General features: G+C 43.3%; 1 protein-coding gene across 3 annotated transcripts in view; it reads left to right on the top strand.

Moving 5' to 3' along the window:
• Window positions 1-1672: 1672 nt before the first annotated feature.
• ccdc85al (coiled-coil domain containing 85A, like) overlaps window positions 1673-13908 on the top strand; it is a 54563-nt gene continuing 42327 nt past the window's right edge. For all 3 annotated transcript variants that reach the window (XM_024259532.2, XM_024259530.2, XM_024259531.2), the window contains exons 1-2: window positions 1673-2370; window positions 4343-5408. In XM_024259532.2, the coding sequence (XP_024115300.1) occupies window positions 2125-2370; window positions 4343-5408 (1312 nt within the window). In that variant the 5' untranslated portion in view covers window positions 1673-2124. The remainder of the gene's footprint in view (window positions 2371-4342; window positions 5409-13908) is intronic.

Consider the following 13908-nt stretch of genomic DNA (forward strand, 5'->3'; position numbering starts at 1 on the left):
TTTATTTTTTGTTTTTGTAGCACAATATATATATCACATTTTTTTAATAAATAAAAATTAAGAAGACATACCCCCATATATATATATATATATATATATATATATATATATATATATATATATATATATATATATATATATATATATATATATATATACACCTCGACTATGAGAGACAAAATAAAAATAAAATCCAGAAACCACATTGATATTTGGCTCTCACAAACCTGTGATTTTTTTTAGTCTCACTCCAATCTCCACTATGACCAAGACCAAAGAGCTGTCTAAGGACACCACAAACAAAACTGTTGACCTGCACCAGGCTGGGAAGACTGAGTCTGCAATATAAGCAGCTTGGTGTGAAGATATCAACTGTGAGAGCAATTATTAGGAAATGGAAGACATACATAATCTTCCTTCATCTGGGGATCCCCGCAAGTTCTCACCCCATGGGGTCAAAACGATCACAAGAACATTGAGCAAAAATCCTAGAACCTCTGTGTCAAAAATTGACGTTTTGGTTGTTGTCATGACGTGTTGGCTGTTCCCATTAAATCAGGGCTCCCCAACCTCTGAGCCACAAACCCATGACCCGCACTCTTTCACCATGCGGTGAATTTGCTGCTCGCCACCAGTCAAACATCTGATCCTGACCTATTCTGAGGGGTTACCAGGGTTTTAATCTCACTCGGGGGGTGTGTCTGTATGACAGCCGCTTCCGCTGTTTTGTCTGTGACAGAGTTTGAAGGCTGTCCCGCGCATTAACCCTAGAGAGGGGGAAAATAGGAGACCTTTTTTTATTATTGTCTCCACAAAAATAAATAAAACCACAGTTCAGGAGAGCCGAGCAGGGTGCCCACGCTCCCCACAGCGACTGTATCTGTGCGTGTGGAGCGAGCTCCGCTTAAGTCCGGTTTCAGCCAGAGAACCACCGCGCTGCTTGTATTGGATAGTATTTTACCTGCTGATCGGGTCACTGAAAAAGCTGAGTTCCTGATTGGCTGATGCCATGCAGCGACCTTTTAAACATCTGTGATCTGCTGTGAAATGCAGCCAGACGTTCGAGCGCTGCACCCGCTCGTGTTTGCCATCAGTGGTCTTTTATGAGCCAACCCACTATCGCAAGGAAGGCAACGGGATTTACTGGAACTTCAAAGTACTGAACAGAGTTGAATAGATTGACATGTCCAAAGACAAATAGAACTTCAATGAAACTTAGCACAGAAATCCAGCACTGTTTGCAGCAGTTTCTTTTGGTTTTGGTAGAACTGTGTAAATCAATCATAACGGTTCCTACTTGGAACAGAACTTCAGTGCCCAACATTTCGAGTGAATGTACACACAGTTATGCATAACATGTATTGTATGGGTTACAAAATGAAGCACAAACAAATCCAGTGAGTCTATTTTCTCTCCATACCACAATAATCAGTAGCTGTCTGTGGTGCTGAAGTCTGAGTGATGTCATAATGCCATCCTTTGACATTTGAACATTATTTTTTTTCTAAATGTTAAACTAAACCTTTAAACGTATTAATATTATTTAACAGAAAATGATTTATTTGTTAAAATCTCCTTGTATAACATCCTTTTGCACACCCTGTTTCCTCTCCCAGAGCCTGCATGTAACACACTGAACGTTAGGTGACGCTACAGCCGGGTAGTACTTTGTGATGAGAGGCAAACCCCTGGAGGAGAGCAGGAGAAAGGAGGAGAGAAGGGGGGAGAGAGCTTGTTCCTATTCGTGTGTTTTTATTCCGTGCACACTGGAGCCTCTCCTCTTTCGCAGCCTGCAGGCGGCAGGTGCGCTTTGACGGCAGCTCCTCTCACACCGGGCTGAATTTGGACTCCGGATGAAGCTGCGTGCCGGCCGCAGAGTCCACCTGGCTGCGAGGATGATGCAGCGATAAAGCAGAGAGCCTCGTCTGCGCTGGATCGCACCCCGCCGGCGGCGTCAGCTGTTGCTCCGTGAGTGAGGGTGGAAGCGCGTGGAGGAACACAGAGGCCGAACCATGCCGGCACCGATCCGCCGTCGGTAACGGTTTTCCAGCCCCGAGCAGAGCGGATGCGCGGCGAACCTCCGAGTATTTAGTAACCTTTGTGGATGCCGGAGGAGCTGCGCCGATGGAGAAGGTGACTCCGCCGCCCCAGCCGCAGCTCCAGCTGTCGATAGCGAAGACCGAAAGTCCCGCGGAGGACATCTCTGCGCTCACGGACGAGGATCTCCTCAAATGGACCAAGGAGGACCTAGTGCGACGGCTGAGACGCTCTGAGGCCGACAAGATGAGCGTGATTCTGGACCACGGCAATCTCATCCGAGAGGTCAACCGCAGCCTCCAGCTGCACCTGAACGAGATCAGGGGGCTGAAGGTGAGGGGGCGCGCGCGGAGAAAGGATGAGATCATAGGTTTGAGGCGCACCTGGGAACGCGCATGACAGCAGGGATGCGAGGATGAAGACATCACTGAAGTTCAGCGTGCAGGCCTCTGAGAGATTCATTTGCGTTTGTGGGAATGGGTTTATGAGCAGGATCTTCTGATTAACAGGATGTGTGGCGTCCAGATTTCTTCCTGTCTGCACACGCCTCACATTCCTAGAAAATTCCTGCACATCGCAGCCTGTTAAAATACAAAGAGCCTTTAGGAGTTTTGGCATTTGCTTTGAAGTAGCACTCGGCCTTTCTCACGTTCAATAATGTCTGCACTCTTCACAATGTTTACAGCCCAGATGAGGCTCGCCTGAAGTCGAGTCAGAGCTCTGGGATCGGTTTCCTCTCTCTCCAAGACCTTGTCACCTCCACCCATACAAGCGGCCTAATTACAGAGGAAGGAGCTGGAGGGTTTGACAGGGAGAAAGGGAGGAGGGGGAGTTTATTTTAAAGGAGAGGGAGGAGCTGCAGGCTGTTTAATGTTGTTTAATGCAACATTTTCAAGGGTGTGTCATCTCTGTTTACCATGCAGTCTGGGATTGAGGATTCTAATCTGCTTTCACAGTGAATACAGGGACTCTGCTCTTTTTAAGGGAAGAGTAGGGAGGATTAGGATTTCATTTCACTGTGATTGCACACAGCATCTGAGTGATACCTGGAAGAGCATTAAAACTGAGAGCAGAGGGCACATCGTTTTAAATTTTGTCAAGCTAATGGAGGAAAAATTGTATACCTGGTAATGATTCAGTCATTGAGCTTGTCTTAAAAACCCCCTCTGGTGAAAATCATGTTTTTAGAGTTTTTAACATATCTGTGTGTTATTTTTCTTCTGAAAGAGAACAAATGTAATCAGAAATCATTTTGTTTTTGCATTTCCAAGTATTTCTCCTTTTAAATCAATCAATCTGTCACAGACAGACTCTGTCTGAATGAATGATCTTCTTTCCATCAACAGCTCTGCTGCACATGCACTAAACCCTCATCTGTTCCTAGTGTCTAGTTCAGGTTCTGGAGAAGAAAAGATGGTATCTTCACATTGACTGCTGTCAAATGAGCCGCCGTTCACATTTCTGTGGTCAAATCAGCATCACTGGATTTTTTGTGTGAGTTTCATCCAATACTTAGGGTAGCAGGACTGAGAACGCTGGAAAATCTCCACCAGACTCCACGGAGCTTCTTGATGTGACCACGGAAATGTGAACGGCGGCTCATTTGACCGCAGTTGGAAAGGATTGTAAATCAATGAAAGAGCATTTGGATGTTAGCTTTCATTATTTTATCAAGAACTCTGAGAAACCAATGATTGAATGTATTGATCACAGTCAATAAACATTGGAGAATTAGCTAAAATAGTCTTTGGTGAACTGGAAGGAGAAAGAATCAGGATTTTGGAGGAAGTTCTGTCCATGAAGATCTTCACTTCCACGTCTGAGCTGACATCATAACCATACTGTGGACCTTTGTATGTAGCAGCGGTGAAGATTTATGCAAGCGAGACACAGAGCTATCACAATCAGACAGGGGGGATCAGGGGCGGAGCTGCTCAGCTCCAAAAGCCACGCCCCCTCAGAGGAGATTTTGAAAACAGAGGCTTCAGATCAACATGAAAATGGCTTTTTGGTTGAAACTTTATAATTATAATTAAAACACTACTGGGAACGTTTTAAAAATTGTCATAGAGGGACTTGAACCCTTTAACACCGGAGCTCCAGTGTTTATGTTCTTTGATTTACAGTAATTGTTTTAATCGTTAACACGATCAATGTAATTTCATCAGATTTTGAAGGAGAGCTAACGGTTGAAAAGTTACAATATGGTAACGATTTTGTGTTTAAGAGTCACCAGTGATGCCTCAGGTGTCAAGCTGAAGGATTGTTGATTTTATAGTCATCACGTCAATCTCTTTCCTCTCAGGATATCAACCAGAAGCTGCAAGAGGACAATCGTGAACTGAGGGACTTGTGCTGCTTTTTAGACGACGACCGCCAGAAAGGAAAGCGTGTCTCCAGGGAGTGGCAGCGCCTCGGGCGTTATAGCGCCAGCATCATGCGCAAAGAGGTGACCCTCTACCTCCAGAAGCTCAAGGAGCTGGAGCTCCGACAGGAGGAGGTGATCCGGGAGAACTTGGAGCTGAAGGAGCTGTGCCTTCTGCTGGATGAGGAGAAAGGAGGAAGTTGCATGGGAGGTAATTTGTCCGGAGGGAGTACAGGAATGGGGGGGTGCCGCAATTCCATCGACAGCCAGAATAGTTTGCTTCTGGTGCCAGGACAGGGGCTCCTGATGAGAGACGTAGGGGACGGGAGCAGCACTTCAAGCGCCGGGAGTGCCGACAGCTCTGATCATCCTCACCACAAGCAGGCTCACCTTGCTGCAGGAGGGGCCGTCAGCATTGGAGACAAAGGCAGCCCGGAGCTTGTGCACAAACCCAGGTGTAGCAGCATCACTGGAGCTGGAGGAGACAGGGAGGGGTCCAGTCCTGTGCACCCAACTGGGCGCCATCGCAGCACCAGCCTTGAGTACCCATACACGCTGCCCCAGCTGTGCCGGCCCCGCTGCGGCTCCATATCGATCCCTGACCACAGTCGAGTTATGCGGGGCCTGAGCCCGGAAAAATACGCAAGGAGCATAGGGCAGCGCAGCCCGGAGCAGCATCCCAAACACCACAGCTCTGACCTCCTTCTGGGTCAGAGGCATTATATGGGCCAGGGAGGCAGCGGGGAGCTCTACCAGAGGCACCAGCGGAGCAGCATCAGCAGCACCGGCTGTGGGAGCCCTGAGCCCCGGCATGTGCATTTAGGTACTGGGGATCATCATGAAAAGGGCTGTGTAATCCAGAGCGGGAGCCCCGAGCCGCACCGGCATCAGTACAGTCTGAGCCCTGACCAGGTGAAGTTCGGCAGCCCCGTCAGAGAGGGGCATAGGAGGGCGGCCGGAGATGAGCTGTCGCCGCATCATCGCAGCATCTACAATGGCATGAATGGTAAGTGTGTGTTCTAGCCCCACTAAAGACCAAACCTTTCAGAGAAGTCTGTACAGAAGTCCAAAGCTACAGAGAAAAACCCGGAAGTCTAAAGCTAATCTAATATCACGCAGTGTACGTCTTTGAGGAGACATTCCAGGGAATATGATTACTTGATTGAGAAAATTGATACTCCTTCTCTTTACAGTGCTGCAACATTTACAGCATTATTGATTATTGAGCCTCTTAGGAAGAGTGTGGGTTGCCTTGAGAAATTACAGAGGGAACATAAGTTTAGCACATATTTATTTCAGTTTGGAAAGAAGCAGCTCTAACAACAAACACTAAGATCTGAGGCGTGATTCCACAGTGACTCCGGGCACATCTTTGCTGCAGTAACGTCCATTTGTGGGACAACGGTGGGAGTCATGCATGTCAGAGCCCAGCTCAAAAAAATCAAAGTAGCGACTTGGCTGCTGTTTAAACACCCAGCAGTGGCTGATAATGATTTTTGGAGTCCGGGGAAAAGCGCTGAGTAGCAAAATGTTCTCAGATACTAAAGGACAAATTCTTCAAGGTGAAAAATTAGTCCGACCGGGCTTCATAAATCCTAAAAATGTCACCTATTGCCAGGAAGGATCTCAGTTATGGTTTTTACCGCACAGAGTTTTTCCTATAAATAAATTATGATTAACAAGCTAAACGTTATTATCAGATTTTAATCATGAGGTATAATTTTGATGTGAAATCTTGTTTGTTTCAGCCAGAGAGTGATCCTAGTTTGTAGCATAGTCGAGGTCACTAGCTCTTAGAGACAAAAGGTTCAAATCAACACCAATTAGTTTAGGTTCAAATCAACACCAATTAGTTTAAAATTTGACACAATTGATTTGATGAAAGAACTGTGGATGTACATTCATAAAGGTGCTGATATGATTTTAGTTGATATGTGAAAAAGGTGACATCTCAGTGACCAGGGCATGAATGGAACCACCTGTGCATAGCACTCACATTACCACTAACTGTGATTGTGGGTGTTCAATATGGATTCATTGTTCATTAGGTTACCAGGTACTGATTAGAACTTTATGGGAAACTTACTTATACGCTTGGACAGTCTTAGTGAATCTGCCTACTGATGAGCTGAAGTTTTGTTTAATTCTCATAAGTTTTAAAACAGCAAAATCATGGTGTTATGTCTTTATCCATAAAAGAAAGCAAAAACAAACTCCAATGCTTTACATGTTTCGCTTCAGTACACTAGAAACGCCTCATTTTTACTGAGAGGTCCAGACCGGACTGGTACTGTATTTTGAGTGTTTCCATTATAAATTGGACCCATTAAGCTGGACCAGTTCATTCCATTTTTGCCCCCCGTTGGTTGTAGGTCCATAGAAAAATGGAACCCACCACCAGGGGGACAAACCGATCCATACTCATCAAAAACACCTGTGATCATGCTTTATAAAACACTTGTTAGGGCGTACATTTATTGGGGGAACACTGAATACGAAAAACCATAACCCATATGAAAATAAAAAGCTGATAAAAGACCTCCATTGTTGTCATTACCTTTTGCTGTAGTTGGACTGTTGTGACCCATAGCTATGTCATCGGTCTACACCCCTCATGCACCTTGATGGTCCAACACTCAATGGAGATGTTCACTTGAGTTGCTTGGACCATTCTAAACTGACCAGGAGCAGACCAGTCTGGTCTAGACCACTCAGTGGAAATGAGACATAGAAATATAGAATACATGTCTGTTGTTGGGTGGGGGAGTGCCATTTGATTTTTGCTTTATTTATTAAGATCTGTTTCAAACATGTAAAGTACATGCAGAATGCCACATATAGTGGATAGTAATATTAATAACAATAACAGAGTTGAAACGTGTAACCAGTGGTAAATTCGACTCATTTCTGGCAGGGCTGGACTAGCCAGAGGCTGTCACCAGTTCTGTTTGTAACTTTCAATGTAAATGGTGGAAGTTTCGTTGTACCCACCTTATAATCTTTTCTTGATGGTTCCAGATGAAATGGTCCTTTTGGTTCCCTTAAGCCAGTCCGGTATAGGAGGAGTAGTACAGGATGGACCAGTTAAATCTGGCGAGCGTTTCCACTCAGTGAAGCTTCGCTTCTATTGAGCGGTTTGTTTTCATGGCGAATGCGTGGTATAGACTACTATTGTGTCATTGTGTTACTTTCATGCAACAGCAACAACAATAGAGGTCATCCAGCAGCTTGTCTTTTTCTTGCTTTACTTTTTGTACACTGTGTATAACAGGGATTTATTGTTGTTTGAAAGAAGATTGCGGAAACACTAGCTTAGTGCTCTATTGGAGCTTTCTAATGTTGTCATCACTTTCTGCCAATCAGTGGGTGGCTACAGCGGCACAACCCCAACTGTCCCGTTCTATTTTTCTATGGACCTACAACAGATGGGGGCCCTCTAGAGGTACGGGTTAGAACTGTGTAATGGGTCTATTTAATAATGGAAATGCTCAAAATACCATATCGAACTGCTCAGTGGAAATAAGGCTTTAGGTCATCACCTTTAAGTTTTTCTTGACTGGTTTGCGGCTGAATTTGATTCAGTGAGGACTAGAATAAGCATCTCCAAGGATGTGGAATGGTTCTTAGCAAGATGAAGGTAAATGTACCCATCCAGATTAGGACTGGAAGCAGTCAGGTATTAAAGTGTTCTAAGTGAGAAGTGGATGGCCCATGAAGTTGATAGTATCGCATCTGTAGTAAAGCAGACTGTGCACCGTTCATAGTTGGGTCAATCCATGATCCTACTCTTATATGTGGTCATGAGCGATACTGCAGCCAACTGTGGAATTCTCCAAACAGGTTAAACATGAGTCAACATTGATGACCCACGCAAAATGTAAATAACTGATATACTTAGATGGCTTTATTTTGTCATGACGCTGCACAACATGGACCGATTTTGGCTGTTTTTACGTGAGACAAAGCGTGAACTTCAAGCCATCCTTTAAATTCAGACAGAATGACATCACTCCACAGCTATGTTCATCATCTGTCTGAGCTTCACAGGTGAGTTCAACTACTTGTAATCACCACACTCAAGAAACACAACCAAGGCTGTCTATGACACTTACAAAATGTGCGCGATGAACTAGGGGTTGAGATCACCTATACAGAAAATGTGCTTCTTTTGCAAGATGGCTGAGTGTGAAGCTGAGGAATTTATATTTCCAGCCTGAAAAGATTTAGTTCTCCCTAAAAGAGGTGGTTTGAAAAAGGGAGTTAAGAGCATCCTTGCTGACTGCTGGTAGTTCAAACCAAAGCTGTGTGATGGGAATGATAGTGGGTGTGGAATATGCTAGAGCTTCAGGAGAGAATGTTGGTGGAATATATCAGAGCTGGACTAAAGCTGCGATGAAGCACTTAAAAGGGAAGAGCGTCCATCTGCAGATATGGCCATTTTGGGTGTAAGACTTTAATGAGCTTCATCAGAGTGGGTTCTTAGACGAGTCCTTCACACTACTACCGAACTATGTAGCCACAGGGGGTCCAGGTCTGGGTCTTCCTGTGCCGGTTTCCAGCCTGGATAAAATACAAGGTCAGGAAGGGCATCTGGCGTAAAACTCTGCTAAACCCCCTGTGCAAATCATTGAAAGATATGGCAACCCCTGGTGGGATGTGCTAAAGGTGAACAACAGTAACATTTTAGCTGAAATCCAATACCAGGTTCAATAGGAAAATCAGGGTTCGATTCCCAGGAAGTCCAATGAGTTGAATTCAGTGTGGATCCCTAGCCTGGGCAAGAACCTTCACACTACTGCCTACCAATGTAGCCACAAGGGGTCCCAGATCTGGGTGTCCCTGTGACAGTCCCCAGCCCAGATAAAATGTAGGGTTGTTCTAGCATCCGGTGTAGAACTCTGCCAAACCGATTGTGCAGATCAGTGACACCTTGCTGTGGCAAGCAGCGTTTTGGGAGTCCCCAACTTGTCATTTTTTTGACATGCTGGCTGTTTGAAAAATCAAGGGTCCGCAACCCTCAGGATGCGGTACTTGACGTGGACTGGTCCTTGAGACACATCCATGCCCGGTACTGCATCTGATACCGGTTTGGGTGAGGAACTATGTATGGTGCCAGTTCAGGGTACTGATACCAGGTTTGGATACCGGTACTGGACCGGTTTCGATTCACAGCCCGGAGTTGGGAACCGGTGATTTAATGGGAACAGCCAGTACGTCAAAAAAACAATGAGTTGCAGACACCCAAAGTGTCAAAAAGTGGAACTGGAGCAGTCCATTAACTAAATGTCAATATGTGACAACTTGGAAGTGAGAATGTGTTGGTAAAGTTGGATGTTTGTTGGTTTTGAAAGGATGTAGAAACTCTAATACCTGGAAGTTTGTAAAATGGAGAACTTGACTGTCAATCCCATGACGGCAGCATGTAGAAGACAGAGTACAATCAGATCTAATTTATTACTGACCTATTTATTGCACCATTTCTACATAAAACAAAGAACACCCTCCTGAGAGACTGATGTCTCAACAGTTCTGAAATAACAATAATAACTAACCAGAGTCTTTTTAAGAACTGCAGTGCAGCAGCCTCAGAAATGATAGCCTGGTAGTAAACATGCTCCCTTTAGCCCTTCTATAATCTGTATGGATTGCAGCGGATTATAATAAAGAGAACCACAACTTTGATTTGGATCATCACTCTGTTTCAATGTAAGCGCTTCTGTGTGCCCTGCGGCTCCAAGAAAGCTCCCATCTTTATGTAAACTGAAACCTAAATGATGGCTGTGAGAGCCACAACACGTTAAAGCCTCCAAATCCTTAACTGGAAATGTCGTGTGTGCACTGGACACTCGCTGGCCCTCAAGCTTAGCTGTTTGCCAACTGTGGCATAACTGTTGGAAATGCTCGGAGTGAGATGTGCAAACCTAACAGCCCTTAACCACCACCATGAAATTTTCATGAAGCTTTTGTGTTTTTTTCCCATGGACTCGGGAGATTTTTTATCTGCTTTTATGATCACTTCCCAACATCTTCACTGACTTGGCATCGGTCTGCTACTGTAATTTTATGTCAACAAAAGAAAAGGAAAAACCAAAGATGTTATTTTCACTTGATGAAGTAATTCATCTATGAAAACTAAAATTGTTGACGCTCACATGCACTGAAGGTCCCCTCAAGCCTCTTTGGTCCAGTGAAGGTCAAGGATTACAGAGCTGAATACGAACAGATGATAGTTTGTGTGGTAAAAAGGGAGCAGATTGAGGATCATTTCATGTGTGCTTCTCATTGATCCTGCCTTCCTGCCTCATCCTTTTTTTTTGGAGGAAGATGGAATTAAATTCCTGTGATGATGTTGTACACTTCCCTCACATGGATTATCCTCTAAGCCTTTTGCACAGTAATATTTCATGTTTTATGCTCTAGCATGCCAGCCTGTGATTTAGATGTGTGTAAAAATGACTTATGCTCGGTCAGCGTTTGCTTTTCTTGGAGCCAAATCATGGATGCCCTATTTTGACTGAAGGGATCCAAATCTGTTCAAGGATAAAGGGGATCCCTTCTTCATACAGAATTTTTAGCCCCCCCACTTCATCATACAGTTGCTGACAAACTGTACTATCTGAGGCAGAGTTAAGAGCAGGGGTGTCAAACTCCATTGGGCAGGGGGCAAAAATTCAAAACACACTCACGGGCCGAACAGGATGAACAGGATGAACATTCAGTGAGCATGCTAAAACGGAATTTTTCAAACTTAAAAAACTTAACTTTTTAACATAAATCTGAATAATAAAAAGACAGGATTATTATTCAAGAATTCATCAACTCAAACCTTAAATAATTTTCAATATTTTACTCTTCATAAAAATATATTTTGTCAAAATGATACAAGTTAAAAATAAGTGCAAGATAATGTCGGGCCATTGATAACAATAAAATAAAATGATCTGGAGATCCGGCCCCACAGACCTTGACTTTGACTCGTGGTTTAGAGTTTTCTCTTTGCAAAAACTTTTCATTTCATCTAAAAGAACATTTGTTTAATTTCTGATCAATCACTTTGGATTTCATTTCAAACACTTCACTGAGAGACGACTTATTTACAGAATTCATACAGTATATTGAATTTTGCACATTTTTCCTTGTCCGTAGGTGTGAATGTGTGTGTTAGTGTGGCCTGCATTGGTCTAATCAGAGAGTGCCCTGTCTTTGTTCAGCAGTGATAGGCTCCAGCAACCTTGTGACTCAGAGTGGGATTAATCGCGTTTGAAAAGTGGATGTTTAAAAAAGAAAAATAGTAAAACAATCAGCTTAAGTCTGTCAGGTGCATAGGTTATAAAAGGGAAATAAAAGTGTTGGTTAATAAAAAATCAGAAAATGTTTCAATTTTTCAGCTACTTGGAGAACTTGTGCCTTTTGTTTTAGGTTTTTTTTTTTTTCCTCTGTTCAGGGTGGGCTTTACTTCTATTATGTGTTGCTTCTCTGTGACATGAACACACCTGATTATCAGTTCGGTTCATTGCTCACCAATGGGTCTAATTCTCATGTTAGCATTCATGAATTACATTTTTTACATTTGGGTACTCCATCATCACTTTCTAAATAAAACACAAGTAATTGTATCTAAGTGAAATGTCACCTTTTAAGTCACTTCTTTGTTGAATGTAATAAATTATTCTGACTTGAAATTAGACAGACAGATTTGGGAAGATTTATTACAAACATAGCAAACACACCCAAAATTGACCATTTCCCAAAAACAAAAGCTAATTTCACCATAAACTGTTACATCTGTCACAAAGCAGATGACTTTGCCTGTATGACACTGAATCCCATAAACAACAAGAGTGTGACTTTAATCTTCAGGAACGGGATCCAAGGCCGGGTCCAAAGGAGGGCCTGATTGCAGCGCGAGTGTCGAGGCATAAACAACCTTCTTTAGGGTGCTTTAAATTCAGTGCTGACTCAGATTAACAGCATCCGTCTTTCCCGGCGATAAATTCCCTCTAATCAGCCATGAGCACTGCAGTCTCCTGACCCAGACTGGAGGGGTGAACGTTCACTAAGCCTGCAGCATCTCATCAGTGAAGAGGGACTTTTTTTTTCAGTGAAACGAGACTTAATCGTGTTTTCTGGTTTAGGAAATCACCAGTTCTGCTTATCAGCTGCATGAATGCAGTGTGAGAGGACATTTTGCCCTCGTGATGCTCAGTAAACAGCAAAGCACAGAGCTCACATTCATGATGAAAACAGGGAGAGATGGATTGTGTTGCTGTATATGTTCTCAACGCTGATGCTTTAGTGTGATCTCAAATATTAAAAAAGTGACTTAGCTGAAGGCAGAATGACGATTACATCAGTGCAGCTTAACTGATTGAGTGTCAACTATAATAGGATGATAGAGATGATATTCTACATCAGTTCAGTTGGAAAAATCCAATAGAACAACAGTCCACGTACCATTAATGCTGGATTATTTAGTTACCCGTGTTACGTAAGGGTTACGTCTGCAGATGCTGACGTGTTCAGCATCATCAGAGAAGCCTCCTTCGGCTGGAGCTGGGGGTCACAGACTCAGCTCCAGTTTCCGGGTCAGGCTTGGGAGATTTTTTGCCCTCAAAAGTACAAGGGCAGAAACGTGCGCGAAAAGCAAAGAAACCAGCAATGCTGGTGAATGTGGAGAATATTTGACTTATCTCCTAAAGTGTAACTTAAAAACATTCATTTCACATCTGCACAAGCAGTGCAAAGCATTTTATAAGCAGTATCGTTTGGTACAATTTAGAAATCAGCAGGTGATTTCAAACAAACTATTATCTGAATCAGATGATTTGAAACTTTCGCCTAATAACTTTGCTGATACAGTTCTGCTTTGATTTGTGAAGCTGCGATAAGCAGCATAGCATTCAACATGACAGACCTAAGGAGATGACAAAACAACAGCTGTTTGTAATGTTCTGAAAGCAGCTGTGATGCTGCTTACTGCGTGTGCACTGGGAGCTGTAGTGGGTGGCATACTTATTTACTCAAACTCAAAATTTATTTATTTATTTGTATAACGCTTTTTCTTCGCCCGAAACACAAGGCGCTTAACATAAAAGCAAATAAAATACATTTTAAAAACACAAAAAACACAGAGTGTTTAAAAACAAATTCACACAAAGACACAAAATGAACATCCTCTAAAGAAGAGAAGATAAAATTCAAAAACTAGATGACTTTTTAGTCTTTAAGAAAGAGTTTTGATATTCTGTATCAGTGCTAGTCCATCATTAACTGTATAAGAAAGCTGGACTGAGTGAGTGTGACATCACCACAGACAAAGTCTTACTTCCGGCTCCACCAAAATTAAGCCAATTTAGTCTCCATTTTACCGCAATAAGCTGTCGCCGTTTGGAGCCAGACGAGGTTCGTAAGCAGCGATTGGTCTGATTCAACGTATCTATGGCAACTACTATCACCAATTAGGAGTGATCTTGGAAGTGGAAGACCACACCCCATCCACTGAAAAC

This window comes from Oryzias melastigma, linkage group LG1, assembly GCF_002922805.2.
Source record: "Oryzias melastigma strain HK-1 linkage group LG1, ASM292280v2, whole genome shotgun sequence".
In the NCBI taxonomy this organism is placed as follows: domain Eukaryota; kingdom Metazoa; phylum Chordata; class Actinopteri; order Beloniformes; family Adrianichthyidae; genus Oryzias; species Oryzias melastigma.